General features: G+C 46.4%; 1 protein-coding gene across 1 annotated transcript in view; it reads right to left on the reverse strand.

Annotated features, from left to right (window-relative positions):
* The window catches only part of dnah1 (dynein, axonemal, heavy chain 1), a 1,119,271-nt gene that overhangs the window by 481,938 nt on the left and 617,565 nt on the right, over positions 1–19,768 (reverse strand). Inside the window, exons 43-44 of the mRNA XM_072472076.1 lie at positions 3,770–3,930; positions 2,079–2,236 (exon numbers count right to left, since the gene is read on the reverse strand). Coding sequence (XP_072328177.1) covers positions 2,079–2,236; positions 3,770–3,930 — 319 coding nt within the window. The remainder of the gene's footprint in view (positions 1–2,078; positions 2,237–3,769; positions 3,931–19,768) is intronic.

Raw genomic sequence — 19,768 nt, forward strand, 5'->3', positions numbered from 1 at the left:
TGGAGGGACTCGGGCGGGATGGTGGGGTGTTTGGTATTTTGTTGGGTTTGTTATTTGCAGCCCAGTTGGTTTGTTTTGATTTGTGATTATATTTGTTGTGTGAATATATAAATGCCTCAAAAAGTATTTTTTAAAAAAAAATAATTAACCAGTTGTATTTTCTGCAAATTTCATGAAAGTTTTTGTTATAACTAAACAGTAATTGTGTTTACATTTACAAACCTAGTGATTGTAATTATTAGACAGCTGAGGGCCAAAGACTGTGTATTTGTCTAAGGATTATTTGTTTATTGTGTTGTGACTCAGGGACGAGTGGGGCTGGAATTGACCACGCACTAGCCCAGGGTTTTGTAACACTAGTCTGTCTTCAACAATGGTTGCAAAACCACTTTGTAAATACTTTTGTTGAATCTAAGAGGGAGACTTTAACCCAACGCACCTTGCAAAAATGGGCAGGCATGCAATTGTAATTGCCATCAAAGGTTTTGGGCTCCCTTCCTGTCCCATTCCCACCTGCACCTACGTTAACCCAATGACAATGACAATGACTGCTCACCATAGGTTCTGGCTTAGACAACACAACATTAGTTAGCAATTCCACCTGCCACCAACAACCTTTTCTGTAAAGGGGGGGGAAAAACTGTTGTCGCCTCCTTTTGGTGGCTAAGGGAGCTGACAGTTCGCTTCCCTCTGTGGGAGTTCAGTTCCTCTGTATCTAACTAACTCTGCTGATTGATGTGTTACTTCCGGGGGGGGGGGGGGGGGGGGGGGTGCATGTTACTGGTGAATGCATGGCTAAACTTGTTAATTAACTGTCACCTATTAACAAAACTGCCGTAGACCTCGACAAGTTACTAAATGTAGTTGTCTCTTTTTGAGTTCTTGGACAAGTATTAAACCCACGGAAAAATAACAGGTTAGAAATATTCCTAAAATAATAGTAAAATGCTGTAGACGCTGGAGTGTAGGGCAGCATGGTAGCATAGTGGTTAGCACAATTGCTTCACAGCTCCAGGGTCCCAGGTTCGATTCCCGGCTTGGGTCGCTATCTGTAGGGAGTCTGCACGTTCTCCCCGTGTGTGCGTGGGTTTCCTCCGGTTGCTCCGGTTTCCTCCCACAGTCCAAAGATGTGCAGGTTAGTGGATTGGCCATGCTAAATTGCCCCTAGTGTCCAAAATTGCCCTTAGTGTTGGGTGGGGTTGCTGGTTTATGGGGATAGGGTGGAGGTGTGGGCTTGGGTAGGGTGCTCTTTCCAAGAGCCGGTGCAGACTCGATGGGCCGAATGTCCTCCTTCTACACTGTAAATTCTATGTTTCTATGTTAACCGGGCTTTTTTTTTTAGGTGGCTGCAGTTGGTAACACTTGGTAATAGGGGCCCTTTGATACCATAAGATCCCCCATGGCACTCAACTGCAGACTGAGTAGGGCAGCTGCTATGGCTACGCTGCTCAATAACACCCATAAGGAAAGCAGACAATTTGTTCAACTTGTTAGGCTGGCATTTATGCTCCAAATTAATTTCCTCCCCAATTACGTCATCTCACCTTGTCAACATATTCTTCTGTTCCTTTCTCTCTCGAGTACTCAGCAACCCTTAAATACGTCCAAGCTACTTGCTTCCAACAGGCCATGTAGCAGCGAGTTCCATATCCTAAACACTCTCTGAATAGTTGGTATGACTTCCATCTACCCAAATCCTGGTACATTCTACACGGCACAAATTTGACTAATCAGGGTCAATTTGCCAACCAATCAGCATCCTTTCCCCTTGCAGAATAAATTGCTGTTCATTTTGAAATTTGGCATTCTTGCATCTGACCAGATGAGTGCAAGATGAAAAGCTTTGAAAGCAATCTCTTTTTTCAGCAATGCTCAAGTTCTGTACTACCAACATTCCTTGCATGTTACATAGATGGCATTCAGTGAACATTTTCTGCTCCATGTCCCCTACCTGCCACCTTTCACACCTAAAGCTGCAGGTTTAAGAGTGGGGAAGTGAAAAACCTTGGCCAGTCAGGGTTTGTCCTATAGAAGGACAAATACATGAAAGAACAAAAATATAAATTTTACAAGCATACCTATCATTTTCCTGTCATACCAGCCATGGTGATCCATCCACTGCCGCAATATTTCAATAGGAGGCTGGGCTCCATACGTCTCGAGAGCTGGCATATTCAGGTCATCAATGAAAAATATAAAATACTTTCCAAGTGGTGGTCCATACACACCTTTGCGTCTGATAACAAAAATCATTAACAGTCAGGAACGTGAATATTACAGAACAGATAAAAATAAACACTCCTGGCTGAATCTAGCCTAAAGTCAGTGGGGAAGATCAAACAGGACTGCTAATTCATCTTTCATCTGTTTTTCAATACATCCGACAACACTTTCAAGCCCAATGTTCTAACTTGCTGCAACCATCTAGATGGTATAAAAACTCCAACAATGTTTCCTGATAACTGTCCCGTATCAGACAGAGGATGGACCTGAAATTCAATTGTGCTGCACCCTCATAGTGCCATAGTGTTTAATATGATGGGCATACATCATGCACAGATGGTATTTGGGGGTTTTCCATATCCCTATTTTAGACCACCTTTGTAAAATTGGGCTGTGTTCGGCCTATGTGTGACCTACCCAGCAAGGGCCACTGCAGGCTGCCATCAGAGAGATAAGTTATAAAGAACTTACCTTAATGTGGAGCTGGGAGGTGCAGTGTGCTCCTCCCTGCTCCACACTAAATACATGGACAGCTGTTGGCCACTGCTCACCACTTGAACTTAAACTCTGCTGCCTGCATCACTCAATTTGTCACTCTCCTCCCTTTCCCAATCATTTATCCTCCCATCCTCCCTTTGGACAATCTCCTCCTTCTCAACTGTTTATCCCTCCCATCAAGATCTAACTAAAGTCTGCTGCCTGTGATAGAGCAGTCCGAAATTGAAATCCTCTTTACTGACAAGCTGTCCAGAGGAAACTGGCAGCTCGCCAGTCTGATGTAAATGAAATCTGACACCCAATATCAGGTGTGCCTTGGGCTTATCCATTCAGAAAAAGTTTTATGTCAATATCTTCATCCTAACTATTTCAAGGTCTCCTTTGTATAGACTGGCCGAGATAATCTGGCCAATGTATTGGCAAACAATTGGTGTCAGGCCATCTACTGGGAATATAGACAAGGTAGCATGATGATAAAACTGCGAGCTAATGAACTGCTTCCACTGAAACAACATGCTCACTGACCTCAACAAAACAAGCAGCAGCTGGTTAAAAATGTGTTTTCAAACCTGTTGGTCTTAAGTATTTAACACCAGCCACACAACACAGGACCTCAATATCAAGTCACCATCCCATTCCTGATAGTCGGGATTACCTTAAATTGCCACCTCTGCATCCTCTCATGAGCAATAATATGCTTCCAGTGATGGAACAATCAAAAATGAAACAAGAAAGTCATATGAGTAATAATGGAAAATAGTTTGGTGTGCTGGAATTGCATCAGAATGAATGATAGACGAGTCAATACTGGCAGACTTGTAATACAGTGAAAAATAATGTTTGGATCATGTGCACACTAATCCATGAACAATGCATTCACCCTCTGTATTCTAAAGTGGTGACGCTAGAAAATATTGGAAAATCTATTGTCCGGTTGGTGATCTATGATTTCTGAAACTGTCACTTGTTCAATTACTCATTCGGCTGTCAGAAGCTACAGAACTCTTCCAGTTTTACAGCACTGAGAGCTGTTTATCTACAAACTCACCTCTTATCGAGTTTACTGTCAATGAAGTCCTGTGTTTGATTCGCAGATGTACGGGCCGAAAATATCAGAAAATGAGAGATATAATCGGGGTGCGTCTTTTTAAGAAGCTTGTCAGAGATGGTGAGGGTCTTTCCCGTTCCAGTAGGTCCAATGCACAATACCTTGTGAGGAGGGAAAAACAGCACTGTATTCAAGTCTATTGATTAAAAATAGTGATAATATGTCACACTTTACCCTGCATGATTTTAGCGTAGGCATATTTAATGCATTTAACAGAGAAGAAACCAATAACATAAGCTCATTAGGATAGTTTCTAGGCGTTTTCTCTTTTACTGAAAATAGTACAGGAACTAGCATCACCTGAAGGTCTGAAGAAAGTGCGTTGATTAAAAACTAGACCGAGTAACTGATTTTGCAGATTCACAAGTAACCTGAGGCCATGCTCATTGTAAATGTCCAAACTGAGATTGATAGATTCCAGTTAGGCAAGGGTATTGAGGATTATGAAACAAAAGCAGATAGATTTTGTTAAGTTTCATATCAGCTATTAACCCATTCCACCATTCACTTAGCTTGAGTGGCATACCCTTGTTCCTGTACTCCTATAATAATCAATGGAACTTTTTACTGGGGCAGAGGCTGAGCAATATCAGACCAACTGCTGGTGGTGTCAACCAGGAGGTGCGTCATTGGGCTGTCATCAGTTTGCATGGTAGGGGTAGGGTTCCAGTAGGGGCTACAGGATTTCAGATCGGTCTGTGGGGCATTTGAGGTCCTGTGTCAAAGGACGCTTGGTTGGTTGTCAGCTGGTGCTGTTCTTTGAGGAGGATGTTTTTTCCTGTGGACATCAGGAAGGTCAATGTATAAAGAAAAGTACAGCACAGGAACAGGCCCTTCGGCCCTCCAAGCCCGTGCCGACCATGCTGCCCGTCTTAACTAAAATCTTCTACACTTCCTGGGTCTGTATCCCTCAATTCTCATCCTATTCATGTATTTGTCAAGATGCCCCTTAAACGTCACTATCGTCCCTGCTTCTACCACCTCCTCCGGCAGCGAGTTCCAGGCACCCACTACCCTCTGCATAAAAAACTTGCCTCGTACATCTCCTCTAAATCTTGCCCCTCGCACCTTAAACCTATGCCCCCTAGTAATTGACGTCTCTACCCTGGGAAAATGTCTCTGACTATCCACCCTGTCTATGCCCCTCATAATTTTGTAGACCTCTATCAGGTCGCCCCTCAACCTCCGTCGTTCCAGTGAGAACAATCCGAGTTTATTCAACCTCTCCTCATAGCTAATGCCCTCCATACCAGGCAACATCCTGGTAAATCTCTTCTGCACCCTCTCTAAAGCCTCCAGATCCTTCTGGTAGTGTGGCGATCAGAATTGAACACTATACTCCAAGTGTGGCCTAACTAAGGTTCTATACAGCTGCAACATGACTTGCCAATTTTTATACTCAATGCCCCAGCCAATGAAGGCAAGCATGCCGTTAGACTTGACTACCTTCTCCACCTGTGTTGCCCCTTTCAGTGACCTGTGGACCTGTACACCTAAATCTCTCTGACTGTCAATACTCTTGAGGGTTCTACCATTCACTGTACATTTCCTACCTGTATTAGACCTTCCAAAATGCATTACCTCACATTTGTCCGGATTAAAATCCATCTGCCATCTCTCCGCCCAAGTATCCAGACGCTCTAAATCCTGCTGCATCCTCTGATTTTCCTCATCGCTATCCACATTTCCACCAACCTTTGTGTCGTCCGCAAACTTACTAATCAGACCAGTTACATTTTGCTCCAAATCATTTATATATACTACGAACAGCAAAAGTCCCAGCACAGATCCTTGTGGAACACCACGAGTCACAGCTCTCCACTCATAAAAGCACCCTTCCATTGCTACTCTCTGCCTTCTTTGACCTAGCCAGTTCTGTATCCATCTTGCCAGCTCACCTCTGATCCCATGTGACTTCACCTTTTGTACCAGTCTGCCATGAGAGACCTTGTCAAAGGCCTTACTGAAGTCCATATAAATAACATCCACTGCCCTACCTGCATCAATCATTTTTGTGACCTCTTCGAAAAACTCTATCAAGTTAGTGAGACACGACCTCCCCTTCATAAAACTGAGCTGCCTCTCGCTAACACGTCCACTTGCTTCCAAACGGGAGTAGATCCTGTCTCGAAGAATTCTCTCCAGTAATTCACCAACCACTGAGGTATGGCACACCGCCTGTAGTTCCCTGGATTATACTTGCTACCCTTCTTAAACAAAGGAACAACATTGGCTATTCTCCAGTCCTCCGGGACATCACCTGAAGACAGTGAGGATCCAAAGATTTCTGTCAAGGCCTCAGCAATTTCCTCTCTAGTCTCCTTCAGTATTCTGGGGTGATCCCATCAGGCCCTGGAGACCTATCTGGCTTAATATTTTTCAAGATGCCCAACACCTCGTCTTTTTCGATCTCAATGTGACCCAGGCTATCTACACACCCTTCTCCAGACTCAACCATCCACCAATTCCTTCTCTTTGGTAAATACTGAAGCAAAGTATTTATTTAGTACCTCGCCTATTTCCTCTGGCTCCACACATAGATTCCCTCCCCTGTCCTTCAGTGGGCCAACCCTTTCCCTGGCTACCCTCTTGCTTTTTATGTATGTGTAAAAAGCCTTGGGATTTTCCTTAACTCTATATGCCAATGACTTTCGTGACCCCTTTTAGCCCTCCTGACTCCTTGCTTAAGTTCCTTCCTACTTTCCTTATATTCCACACAGAATTTGTCTGTTCCCAACCTTCTACCCCTGACAAATGCCTCCTTTTCCTTTTTAAAAAAAATATTTTTATTCTCCTCCTTTTTCACATTTTCTCCCACATTTACACCCATCAACAATAAACAATAATCAGCAAGATATGTCAGTCCCCATAATAACAGCGATCCCATCTACCCACCAACCCCCAAACCTCAACCCGCATGTTTACATAAACAAATGGCAAAAAGGAATCAGGGATTACCGATAGTCACCCTTAATCTACACAGTTACTACCCATTAATCCCCCAACTAATGTTCGATGTTATCCAGTTCTTGAAAGTGCATAATAAATAGTGCCCGTGACTTGTAGAACCCCTCCGAGCTTCCCCTCAGTTCGAACTTAACCTTCTCAAGGGTCAAGTATTCCAACAGGTCCCCCCGCCACGCCAGAGCGCTGGATGGAGAGGCTGCTCTCCATCCCAGCAGGATCCGCCTTCGGGTGATCAACGAGGTGAAGGCTATGATATCTGCCTTCGCTCTCGTTTCCAACCCTGGCTGGTCCGACACCCTGAATACGGCCTCCTGGGGACCCGGGTCCAGTTTCACACGCACCACCTTGGAAATTACCCGAAACACCTCCTTCCAGTACTCCCCTAGCTTTGGACAGGACCAAAACACATGAATGTGATTCGCAGGCCCCCCCCCCCCCCGCAACGCTCACACACATTCTCTACTCCTTCAAAAAATCGGCTCATCCTCGTCCTCATGAGGTGCGCTCTATATACCACCTTCAGCTGTATCAGCCCCAACCTCGCACATGAGGTGGAGGCATTCACTCTCCGGAGCACCTCACACCAGACCCCCTCCTCTCTAACCTCTCCCAGCTCTTCCTCCCACTTTGCTTTGATCCCTTCCAGTGGTGCCTGATCCTCTTCCAGAATAGCTCCGTACACCACTGACACTGCCCTCTTCTCCAGTCCCCTTGTCGTCAACACCTCCTCCAGCAATGTGGAGGCCGGTTCCTCTGGGAAGCTCTGTATCTCCTTCCTGGCAAAATCCCGAACCTGCATGTACCTAAACCCTTCTCCCTGCTCTAGCCCATACTTCGCTTCCAGCTCCCTCAATCCTGCATACCGACCCCGAAGAAACAAATCTTTTAGCGTCTTAATCACCTTCTCTTCCCATTTCCGAAAACTTCCATCCCACTTCCCTGGCTCAAATCTGTGGTTCCCCCGAATCGGCATTTCCCTTGACCCTAAACCCAACCCGAAGTGTTGGCGAAACTGCCTCCAGATTTTCAATGAAGCTATTATTACCGGACTCCCTGAATATTTCCCCGGAGCTATCGGGAGCGGCGCTGTTGCAAGTGCCTTCAGCCCCAACCCCCTGCACAAACTCTCCTCCATTCTGACCCACTGAGAATCCACCCCTCTGACCCAGCTCCGCACTTTCTCCACATTCGCCGCCCAGTAGTCTCCTTTTCCTTTTTGACGAGGCCTATAATATCTCTCGTTATCCAAGGTTCACGAAATTTGCCGTATTTATCCTTCTTCCTTACAGGAACATGCCGGTCCTGAATTCCTTTCAACTGATATTTGAAAGCCTTCCACATATCAGATGTTGATTTACCCTCAAACATCCACCCCCAATCTAGGTTCTTCAGTTCCCGTCTAATATTGTTATAATTAGCCTTCCCCCAATTTAGCACATTCACCCTAGGACCACTCTTACCCTTGTCCACCAGCACTTTAAAACTTACTGAATTGTGGTCACTGTTCCCGAAATGCTCCCCTACTGAAACTTCTACCACCTGGCCGGGCTCATTCCCCAATAGCAGGTCCAATACAGCCCCTTCCCGAGTTGGACTATCTACATATTGTTTTAAGAAGCCCTCCTGGATGCTCCTTACAAACTCTGCCCCGTCCAAGCCCCTAGCACCAAGTGAGTCCCAGTCAATATTGGGGAAATTAAAGTCTCCCACCACAACAACCCTGTTGCTTTTACTCCTTTCCAAAATCTGTCTACCTATCTGCTCCTCTATCTCCCGCTGGCTGTTGGGTGGCCTGTAGTAAATCATTGTGACTGCACCCTTCTTATTCCTGATGTCTACCCATATAACCTCGGTGCCCTCTGAGGTGTCCTCCCGCAGTACAGCTGTGATATTCCCTCTAACCAGTAGCGCAACTCCTCCACCCCTTTTACATCCCCCTCTATCCCGCCTGAAACATCTAAATCCTGGAACGTTTAGCTGCCAATCCTGTCCACCTCAACCAGGTCTAGGATAGGAAGTCACTCGAGCTGAGTTGGTCTCAATCTCCCAAAATAATCCTCATAATTTTCCCAGAGGTGGATATCTATCCTGTTTGTGAAGCAGCTCCTGAGCCAGGTTGAGCAGCAGTACTCTGCTGTTGGCTGGACCAGGACAATTAAGCAGTGCGTAGTGTGATGGCTCAGCTGGCCAAGGTAGTACTCCATAGGAGATTGACTCTTGTCTTTTCCTTGGCTCCAGTGTTCTGGAGGTGTTGGTAGGTCAATGTACAGTCAGGAGTGATGCAAAGGTATTTTCGCATTAAGTTGTGCATAAGTGGTTGGTTACAGAATTAGACCTGAGAGTTGCCAAGTGCAAGGCTTGAACTCCTGTCTTGGCAGTGTTTGGTTGAAATCTCAATTACCTGAAGAAGGTTTCCAGAGAATTTGGATCTTCTGTGAGTGTTTTCCTTAATGTCTTGGAACTCTGTAATCTGGAAAACTAGGACCAAGTCATCAGCATATGCAAAAAGCCATGGGCTGGATTCTCCGTTTCAGCGGCTAAGTGCCGGCGCCAGCGGAGCATGTGTGGTCTTTCACAACCGAAAAATCGGCATTATACCCTCAACGATTCCACACCGGTGACGGGCTAGCACCGGTGCCGACTGAAACACCCGTCTCCTGTGCCAAAAATGGCTGGAGAATGGCCGGCTCCTGGGCCGCGCATGTGCACAGCTGACAACCTGCAGCGGTCATGCCGTACAACATGGTGCCGGCTGTGCGCGAACCCAAGCTGCCATCTGCGACCAAACAGCCCACTCTCTGGCCACCCACCACCAGTACCCCCAGCCATAGCATTAGCCCCCTGGCCAGCGGCATGGATCCCGGCCGAGTGTGGTGGCGCTGGACACAGTCCGCAGCCGGCACGCCGGATTCCCGACAGCTGGGACCACACGTGTCCCGTGCCATTGGGAACTCGGCCCGTCAAGGGCGGAGCATAGCGGGTGATGATGGGCCAACGCCATTGAAACGCGCGTGGCGCGTGTCACGATGATGCCAGTATGGAGGGGGCGGAGCATGACGGACCGGTATCAAACCAGTCAAACCGGCGCCGACCCCAATTTGGGTGTGAAAATCCATTCTCCGCCCAATCGCTAATCACGATTTCGGCGTTGGGCTACGGAGAATCCCGCCCCATGTCTTTGTGGGAGGAGTTCAGTGCTATACATGTCGAAGAGGGCCAGAGCGAGGACTGATCTCCATGGAATGTGTCATGTGAGAGTACCTTTAAGAAATGGGTGTATATAAATGGGTGTGTATATAAATATCTGTAGTGAAATCTCATGAAAATCGCTTATTGTCACAAGTAGGCTTCAAATGAAGTTACTGTGAAAAGCCCCTAGTCGCCACATTCCGGCGCCTGTTCGGGGAGGCTGTTACGGGAATTGAACCGTGCTGCTGGCCTGCCTGCCTTGGTCTGCTTTCAAAGCCAGCGATTTAGCCCTGTGCTAAACAGCCCCTGAGAGTACCTTTAAGAAATGGGTGTTTATTACTGCAGTGATGTCAGAGAGTGGGTGGAGCTAGGTTGTCTGTCAGCTTTTTTCTTTAGTTTTTGAGCAGGCTGCAGGGTGTGTTTTAGTTTCGTTTTCAGTGTTGGAGCTGAAGCCAGACCAAGCATGTGTACTGCTGTTCTCTCTGCCATCAAAAGACTATCTCTTGATCATTTGGTGAATTCAGAATTATAAATGTTCTCAGTAGTGAAGTTAAGCCTGATGTCTTTCTGTTTTGAAGGTTTTTTAAGTCTTATGGATGTTAAAAGGAAAGCTTAAATCATTACTTAGTGTTGTATTCTTTGGGGGTTGTATTTGAATTAATGGTTGCTAAGATGTTCACTGTATGTTTTAAAAAGGTTAAGTTGAGTTCATAGAATAAACATTGTTTTAATTTAAAAGTACTGTAAAGCTCTGTTGTACCACACCTGTAGAGTGGACCATGTGCTCCCCACACCACAATCTATTAAAAATTGTGGGTCAGGTGAACTCCATGATACACTTTGGGGTTCTCTAAACCCTGGCCCATAACAAATGTGTAGGTGGCTGGTTTGATCTCCAAGGTTCACATGGAACTCTGGGTTGCTGATCATGGAGTTGATTAGTTGTAGGGTTTTCACAAAGCACACTGTGTCATAGAAATAGGATAAGTCCACAAAGGCGGTTCCTGTTTTTAGGTCTTTCTGAAAGCTGGCCTCTATATGTGAGGAGCAGTTGCAGCCTGTGTGAATGCCTGCTTATTGTAGGGTGGAGGGCGATTGCTACTTCCAGGGTGAGACTCAGTTTGTTTAGTAGGATGCATTCCAGGACCTTATATATAATTGAGAGCATTGCAATGGGTGGGATCTAAGTACCATTGAATGATTTCCCTGGCTTGTCAATGGCCACTACCTTGGCTGGGTGCCTGTGCACATTGTGCATTCATCTGCAAACATCCCCATTCTGACCATATGATGGAAGGAAGGTCATTGATGAAGCAGCTGAAGATGGTTGGGTCTAGGATGCTCCCCTGAGGAACTCCTGCAGTGATGTCCTGGAGCTGAGATGATGAACTCCAACAACCACAACCATCTTCCTTTGTGCTGGGTATGATCTAACCAGTGGAGAGTTTTCTCACATTTTCCCATTGACTCCAGTTTCGCTAGGGGTCCTTCATGCCATACTCGGTCAAATGCTGCTTTGATGTCAAGTCAGTCATTCTCATCTCACCTCTGGAGTTCAGCTCTTTTGTCCTAATTTGAACCAAGGCTGTAATGAGGTCAGGAGTTGAGTGGTATTGTTGAACACAAACTAAGCATGAATGAGCAGATTATTACTAAGCAAGTGCTGTTTGATAGCACTGTTGATGACCCCTTCCACCACCTTACTGATCGTGAGTAGACTTGAAGGGATAATAATTAGTCGGGTTGGATTTGTCCCACTTTTTGTGTGCAGGACATACCTGGAAAATTTTCTACATTGCTGCATAGTTGTCCTGGAACAGCTTGGCTAGGGGCTTGGCTAGGGGCTTGGCAAGTCCTGGAGCACAAGTCTTTAGTACTATTTCCGGAATATTGTCAGGACCCATAGCCTTCACAGTATCCTGTGCCTTTAGCCGTTTCTTGATAATACAGGGAGTGAATCAAAATGGCTGAAGACCGACATCTGTGATGCTGGGAACTTCCAGAAGAGGCTGAGATGGATCATCCACTTGGCATTTCTGGCTGAAGGTTGTTGCCTTATCTTTTGCACTGATGTGCTGGGCTCCTCAACCACTGGGAATAGTATAATTGTGCAGCGAGTCGTTTAATTGTCCACCACTAGTCACAACTGAATGTGGCAGGATTACAGAGTTTAGATCTCATCAGCTGGTTGAGGAATTGCTTAGCTCTGTCTAGGGCAGCGCGGTAGCACAAGTGGCTAGCACTGCGGCTTCACAGTGCCAGGGTCCCAGGTTCGATTCCCTGCTGGGTCACTGTCTGTGCAGAGTTTGCATGTTCTCCCCGTGTCTGTGTGAGTTTCCTCCGGGTGCTCCGGTTTCCTCCCACAGTCCAAAGACGTGCAGGTTAGGTGGATTGGCCATACTAAATTGCCCTTAGTGTCCAAAAAAGGTTAGGGGGGTTATTGGGTTACAGGGATGGGGGGGGAGGTGAGGGCTTAAGTGGGTCAGTGCAGACTCGATGGGCCGAATGGCCTCCTTCTGCACTGTATGTTTTTATGTTCTATTATTTGTTGCTTATGCTGTTTGGAACACAAGTAGTCCTGTTTTGTAGCTTCACCAGGTTGACATCTAATTTTTAGGTACGCCTGAGGCTGCGCCTGGTATGCACTCCTGCACTCTTCATTGAACCAGGGTTGATCCCCTGGCTTGCTGGTAATGTGGAGTGGGACCATGAGGTTCCGGATTGTGGATTCTGCTCCTGCTGATGGTCCACAATGCCTCATGGTTGCCCAGTCTTGGGTTAGTAGATCTGTTTGAAATCTATCCCATTTAGCAAAGTAGGAGTGCCATGCAACACAATGGAGGGTATCCTCATCTCCACAAGGACGGTGCGATGGTTACTCCTATTGATACTGCCATAGACAGATGCATCTGCGGCAGGCAGGGTGGGGAAAATTAGGTCAAGTATTTTTTTCCTCAGGTTGGTTCTTTCACCACCTCCAACAGACGCAGTCGAGCAGTTATGTCCTTTATATCTGTGATGGTGCTACAGAGCCACTCTTGGTGATGGACATTGCAGTCCCCCACCCATTTTGCACCTTTGCAACCCTCAGTGCGCCTTCCAATGGGTATTCAACATGGAGGAGTACTGATTCATCAGCTGACAGGTGGGGTGTGGTACATGGCACGCAGCAGTAGTTTTCCTTGATGCCTTGAAACTTCATAGGGTCTGGATCAATTGTTGAGGGCACCTTCCCAACTGTATACCATGGTGCCGCAACCTCTGCTGGGTTTGTTCTGCCGGTGGTGATTTCTGGGACATTATCTCTCAGGTATGATTCAATGTGTACAACTAAATCAGCATGTTGCCTGACTAGTTTGTGAGACAGCTCTTCCAATTTTGACACAAGCACCCAGATGTTAGTAAGGAGGACTTTGCAGGGTTGACAGTACTGAGGTTGCCATTGTAATTTCCAGGTGGTCTGTCCTGTTTCGTTCCTTTGAGGTTTTTTAGCAGTTCGATACAACTGATGTTTTTTTTTACGACAATCGACAATGCTTTCATGGTCATCATCAGACTTTTAATTACAGATATTTTTTAAAAAATGTAATTCCACCACCTGCCATGGTGGGATTTGAACCCGGATCCTCCAGTTTCAAAAATGAAAACCAACGTATCAACTATTCATTAGCCACTTTTTTTAACACCTTAGAATGAAGTCCATCAGGATCGGGACTTGTTAAATGTCTGCCACTGCATCTCTATTGACCTGTCCCTTAATTCAATTTGCCAGTTCACTTTATCTAGCCCTGTTTTCATGCCTTCATAAATGCCCTTATTTAAAATATTAGTCTTTGAATCACTCTTCCCTCCCTCGAACTGAATGTCAAATGTAAACATATTATGATCGCTGCTACCTAGGTGCGTCTTCACTATAAGGTCCTTACTTTAACAAGGCTTAGGGAGTCCAAAGTAAGAAAAAATACACAACATTTCTTTTACAACCTCACTGAGTATTCTCTCTCCTGCCGGTTGGTTCCAGATTGGCCAACCTTTTATACAAGTACGGGTAAGCTACTCCACCCCTAGTGGGGGAGCTCGTACACTTCAAGGAGCACAGGGAAAACATTCAGCCCCACACCGTATGTCCCATGCTGGTTCTTACACTTACCTAATCCCAACTTGCTACAGAAAACAAGATCTAGTACAGTCTGATCTCTGGTTAGCTGCAAAACATGCTGTTCTAAGAAACTATCCAAAAACGTTCTATGAACTCCTCAGCTAGGTTATCTATGCCCATCTGATTTTTACAGTCTGTATGTAGCTTCAAATCCTCCATGATTATTACCATACCTTTCTGACATGCTCTCATAATTTCTTCTTTATACTCCGTCCTACCATATGGGTACTGTTAGGAGTCTGTACACCACTCTCACAAATTACTTGCTGTCTTTATCATTTTTCACCTCTACCGAACCACTTCTGCATCCTTGTTTCTTATAATAATGGACCTTATCACCAATGTAATGAAGGCTGATGCAGGGCCCAATTTTAACGCTGGGTTTTGAATCGGTTGAAATCAGGTCCTGTCTGTCGAAAATATCAGGTTTGCTCATTTGTCTCCTCTACTGTGGCTAAGTGGGCAGTATCTTATTGCTGAGTTAGAAGGTTATGGGTTCAAGTTCTAGTGCAGAAACCTGAGCACAGAAATGTTGGAACTCCAGTACAGTACTGAGGGAGTGCAGTATTACAGGAAGTACTAGCATTCAAATGAGATGTTAACCCAAGGCCAAGTTACTCTCTCAGGTAGTTGTAAAAGATCCCATAGCACTATTTTGAAGACAGCAGAAAAGACTTCCCAGTGACTTGGCCAATATTTTCCCTCAATCAGAATAATTAGAAGTAGATTATTTGGACATTGTCCCTTTGCATTTTGTGGGAGTTTCCTGTTTGTAAATTGGCTGCCATGTTTGTCACATTACAACAGTGACTACATTTCAACAGTGCTTCATTGGCTGTTCAGTGGGTTAGGATGTCCAGGGATTATAAAAAAACATCATCTAAATGCAAGCCTTTCTTTCTTTTACTGAGTTATTATGTGATGTGTATTTTCACACTATTATGTAGTTATTAATACCAAATTAACTAGAAGAGACATCTGTGAACATTTAGAATAGGATTGCTGAATTCAAGGATGCAATTACATATAGGGATATTAAATGGAAATACTCTGTTAAAATATTTAGAAATAAAAGAAGATTCTCCCCAGATGTCTTCCCTTTCCGATATAAAAGGCCATAAACAATACAGTCCCAAAAGCACCAAGTCATCCTTTGGCACCTTACCCAAGTGGTCATCCATTATGTGTAAGCATCAGCAGTGAGTGCCAGTAAACTGTTCAACTAGGCAAGGCTGGACCTGATATTGTTCTCTCACACACTATCCCACATGCATGTACATTTCATAGAGGATCACTACAAAGTGATCAGGAATAGGAATCAGGCAGAATGTTCCCCTCTCTGTACTCGGGTCATTGATGCTGACTGCAGTATCCTAATCATCATCCTATACTGAGATCAGCTTCGACAGTGATTGATGACTTAGCCAGGTTTCACAGTAGTCAGAGCTGTTAACAATTGAACTGCCGTGACTTCCAGTTGCGGCGATGACCAGCTAAGCCGCACGTTTCGGCGGCTCCAGCTCGAACGGACCTTCGGGCTCTTTTAAGAGCCCCAACGGGGAATTTTTTCGGGATGAAACCCGGTGTGGGGTGAGACAACAGGGAGTCCCCCCCAACGGGAAAGAAAAATATCGGCGGCGGCGGCCAGATCGCGAAGAATCCTCGAGGACAGGGGCAGAAGAAAAAAGGAGCAAGATGGCGGCGGAGAGAGCCCAGGCGACATGGGGGCCGGACCAAGACGAATTTCTGAGACGGTGTGTGGAGCTGCTTAAGAAGGAGGTGCTGGCCCCGATGCTACAGGCAATTGAGGGGCTTAAGGAGGCACAAAAGACCCAGGAGATGGAGCTCCGCGTGGTGGAGCAGAAGGTGACGGACAACGAAGACGAGATCCTGGGCCTGGCGGTCAAAACGCAGACGCACGAGGCGCTCCACAAAAAGTGCATTGAAAGGATTGAAGTCCTAGAAAACAGATCACAGAGAAAGAATCTTCGGATCCTGGGTCTCCCCGAGGGAGTGGAAGGAGCGGACGGCGGGGCTTACGTGAGCACGATGCTACGCTCGCTAATGGGAGCTGAGGCCCCCTCGGGCCCCTTGGAAGTGGAAGGGGCTCATCGGGTCCCTGCGAGGAGACCAAAGGCGGGAGAACCACCTAGGGCGACGATCGTGCGATTTCATCGCTTCAATGACAGAGAGGTGGTTCTGAGATGGGCCAAAAAGGTGCGAAGTAGTAGATGGGAGAATGCGGTGGTACGGGTGTACCAGGATTGGAGTGCGGAGGTGGCGAGAAGGAGGGCGAGTTTTAATCGAGCCAAGGAGGTGCTACACAAGAAGAAGGTGAAGTTCGGGATGCTGCAGCCGGCGCGACTGTGGGTCACGCACCAGGAGAGGCATCACTACTTCGAAACGGCGGAAGAAGCATGGACCTTCATTAAAAACGAGAAACTGGATCAGAACTGAGGGACTGATGTTAGAGGGGAAATGACAATGCCGATGTATATAGAGATGTAAATTGGGGAGGGGGGGACACTAAGAAATGTGGGCGCCGGTGGGTGGGAAGAAGAGACATAGGCGGGGGATGGGGAATAGGAGTGGGGCGGCAGAGGGAGCTGCGCCACAAGGGGCGGGACAACTATAGAGAACACGGGGCTTACTGTTCTTGTTCAAACAAACAAAGAACAAAGAAATGTACAGCACAGGAACAGGCCCTTCGGCCCTCCAAGCCCGTGCCGACCATACTGCCCGACTAAACTACAATCTTCTACACTTCCTGGGTCCGTATCCTTCTATTCCCATCCTATTCATATATTTGTCAAGATGCCCCTTAAATGTCCCTATCGTCCATGCTTCCACTACCTCCTCCGGCAGCGAGTTCCAGGCACCCACTACCCTATGCGTAAAAAACTTGCCTCGTACATCTACTCTAAACCTTGCCCCTCTCACCTTAAACCTATGCCCCCTAGTAATTGACCCCTCTACCCTGGGGAAAAGCCTCTGACTATCCACTCTGTCTATGCCCCTCATAATTTTGTATACCTCTATCAGGTCTCCCCTCAACCTCCTTCGTTCCAGTGAGAACTAACCGAGTTTATTCAATCGCTCCTCATAGCTTATGCCCTCCATACCAGGCAACATTCTGGTAAATCTCTTCTGCACCCTCTCTAAAGCCTCCACATCCTTCTGGTAGTGAGGCGACCAGAATTGAACACTATACTCCAAGTGTGGCCTAACTAAGGTTCTATACAGTTGCAACATGACTTGCCAATTCTTATACTCAATGCCCCGGCCAATGAAGGCAAGCATGCCGTATGCCTTCTTGACTACCTTCTCCACCTGTGTTGCCCCTTTCAATGACCTGTGGACCTGTACTCCTAGATCTCTTTGACTTTCAATACTCTTGAGGGTTCTACCATTCACTGTATATTCCCTACCTGCATTAGACCTTCCAAAATGCATTACCTCACATTTGTCCGGATTAAACTCCATCTGCCATCTCTCCGCCCAAGTCTCCAGACAATCTAAATCCTGCTGTCTCCTCAGACAGTCCTCATCGCTATCCGCAATTCCACCAACCTTTGTGTCGTCTGCAAACTTACTAATCAGACCAGTTACATTTTCCTCCAAATCATTTATATATACTACAAAGAGCAAAGGTCCCAGCACTGATCCCTGTGGAACACCACTGGTCACAGCCCTCCAATTAGAAAAGCATCCCTCCATTGCTACCCTCTGCCTTCTATGGCCTAGCCAGTTCTGTATCCACCTTGCCAGTTCACCCCTGATCCCGTGTGACTTCACCTTTTGTACTAGTCTACCATGAGGGACCTTGTCAAAGGCCTTACTGAAGTCCATATAGACAACATCTACTGCCCTACCTGCATCAATCATCTTAGTGACCTCCTCGAAAAACTCTATCAAGTTAGTGAGACACGACCTCCCCTTCACAAAACCGTGCTGCCTCTCACTAATACGTCCATTTGCTTCCAAATGGGAGTAGATCCTGTCTCGAAGAATTCTCTCCAGTAATTTCCCTACCACTGAAGTAAGGCTCACCGGCCTGTAGTTCCCGGGATTATCCTTGCTACCCTTCTTAAACAGAGGAACAACATTGGCTATTCTCCAGTCCTCCGGGACATCCCCTGAAGACAGCGAGGATCCAAAGATTTCTGTCAAGGCCTCAGCAATTTCCTCTCCAGCCTCCTTCAGTATTCTGGGGTAGATCCCATCAGGCCCTGGGGACTTATCTACCTTAATATTTTTTAAGACACCCAACACCTCGTCTTTTTGGATCACAATGTGACCCAGGCTATCTACACCCCCTTCTCCAGACACAACATCTACCAATTCCTTCTCTTTGGTGAATACTGATGCAAAGTATTCATTTAGTACCTCGCCCATTTCCTCTGGCTCCACACATAGATTCCCTTGCCTATCCTTCAGTGGGCCAACCCTTTCCCTGGCTACCCTCTTGCTTTTTATGTACGTGTAAAAAGCCTTGGGATTTTCCTTAACCCTATTTGCCGATGACATTTCGTGACCCCTTCTAGCCCTCCTGACTCCTTGCTTAAGTTCCTTCCTACTTTCCTTATATGCCACACAGGCTTTGTCTGTTCCCAGCCTTTTAGCCCTGACAAATGCCTCCTTTTTCTTTTTGACGGGGCCTACAATATCACTCGTCATCCAAGGTTCCCGAAAATTGCCGTATTTATCTTTCTTCCTCACAGGAACATGCCGGTCCTGAATTCCTTTCAACTGACACTTGAAAGCCTCCCACATGTCAGATGTTGATTTGCCCTCAAACATCCGCCCCCAATCTATGTTCTTCAGTTCCCGCCTAATATTGTTATAATTAGCCTTCCCCCAATTTAGCACATTCATCCTCGGACCACTCTTATCCTTGTCCACCAGTACTTTAAAACGTACTGAATTGTGGTCACTGTTACCGAAATGCTCCCCTACTGAAACTTCTACCACCTGGCCGGGCTCATTCCCCAATACCAGGTCCAGTACCGCCCCTTCCCTAGTTGGACTGTTTACATATTGTTTTAAGAAGCCCTCCTGGATGCTCTTTACAAACTCCGCCCCGTCTAAGCCCCTGGCACTAAGTGAGTCCCAGTCAATATTGGGGAAGTTGAAGTCTCCCATCACCACAACCCTGTTGTTTTTACTCTTTTCCAAAATCTGTCTACCTATCTGCTCCTCTATCTCCCGCTGGCTGTTGGGAGGCCTGTAGTATACCCCCAACATTGTGACTGCACCCTTCTTATTCCTGATCTCTACCCATATAGCCTCACTGCCCTCTGAGGTGTCCTCTCGCAGTATAGCTGTGATATTCTCCCGAACAAGTAGCGCAACTCCGTCTCCCCTTTTACATCCCCCTCTATCCCGCCTGAAACATCTAAATCCTGGAACGTTTAGCTGCCAATCCTGCCCTTCCCTCAACCAGGTCTCTGTAATGGCAACAACATCATAGTTCCAAGTACTAATCCAAGCTCTAAGTTCATCTGCCTTACCCGTAATGCTCCTTGCATTAAAACATATGCACTTCAGGCCACCAGACCCGCTGTGTTCAGCAACTTCTCCCCGTCTGCTCTGCCTCAGAGCCATACTGTCCCTATTCCCTAGTT

This window comes from Scyliorhinus torazame, chromosome 13 (genome assembly GCF_047496885.1).
Source record: "Scyliorhinus torazame isolate Kashiwa2021f chromosome 13, sScyTor2.1, whole genome shotgun sequence".
NCBI lineage: Eukaryota > Metazoa > Chordata > Chondrichthyes > Carcharhiniformes > Scyliorhinidae > Scyliorhinus > Scyliorhinus torazame.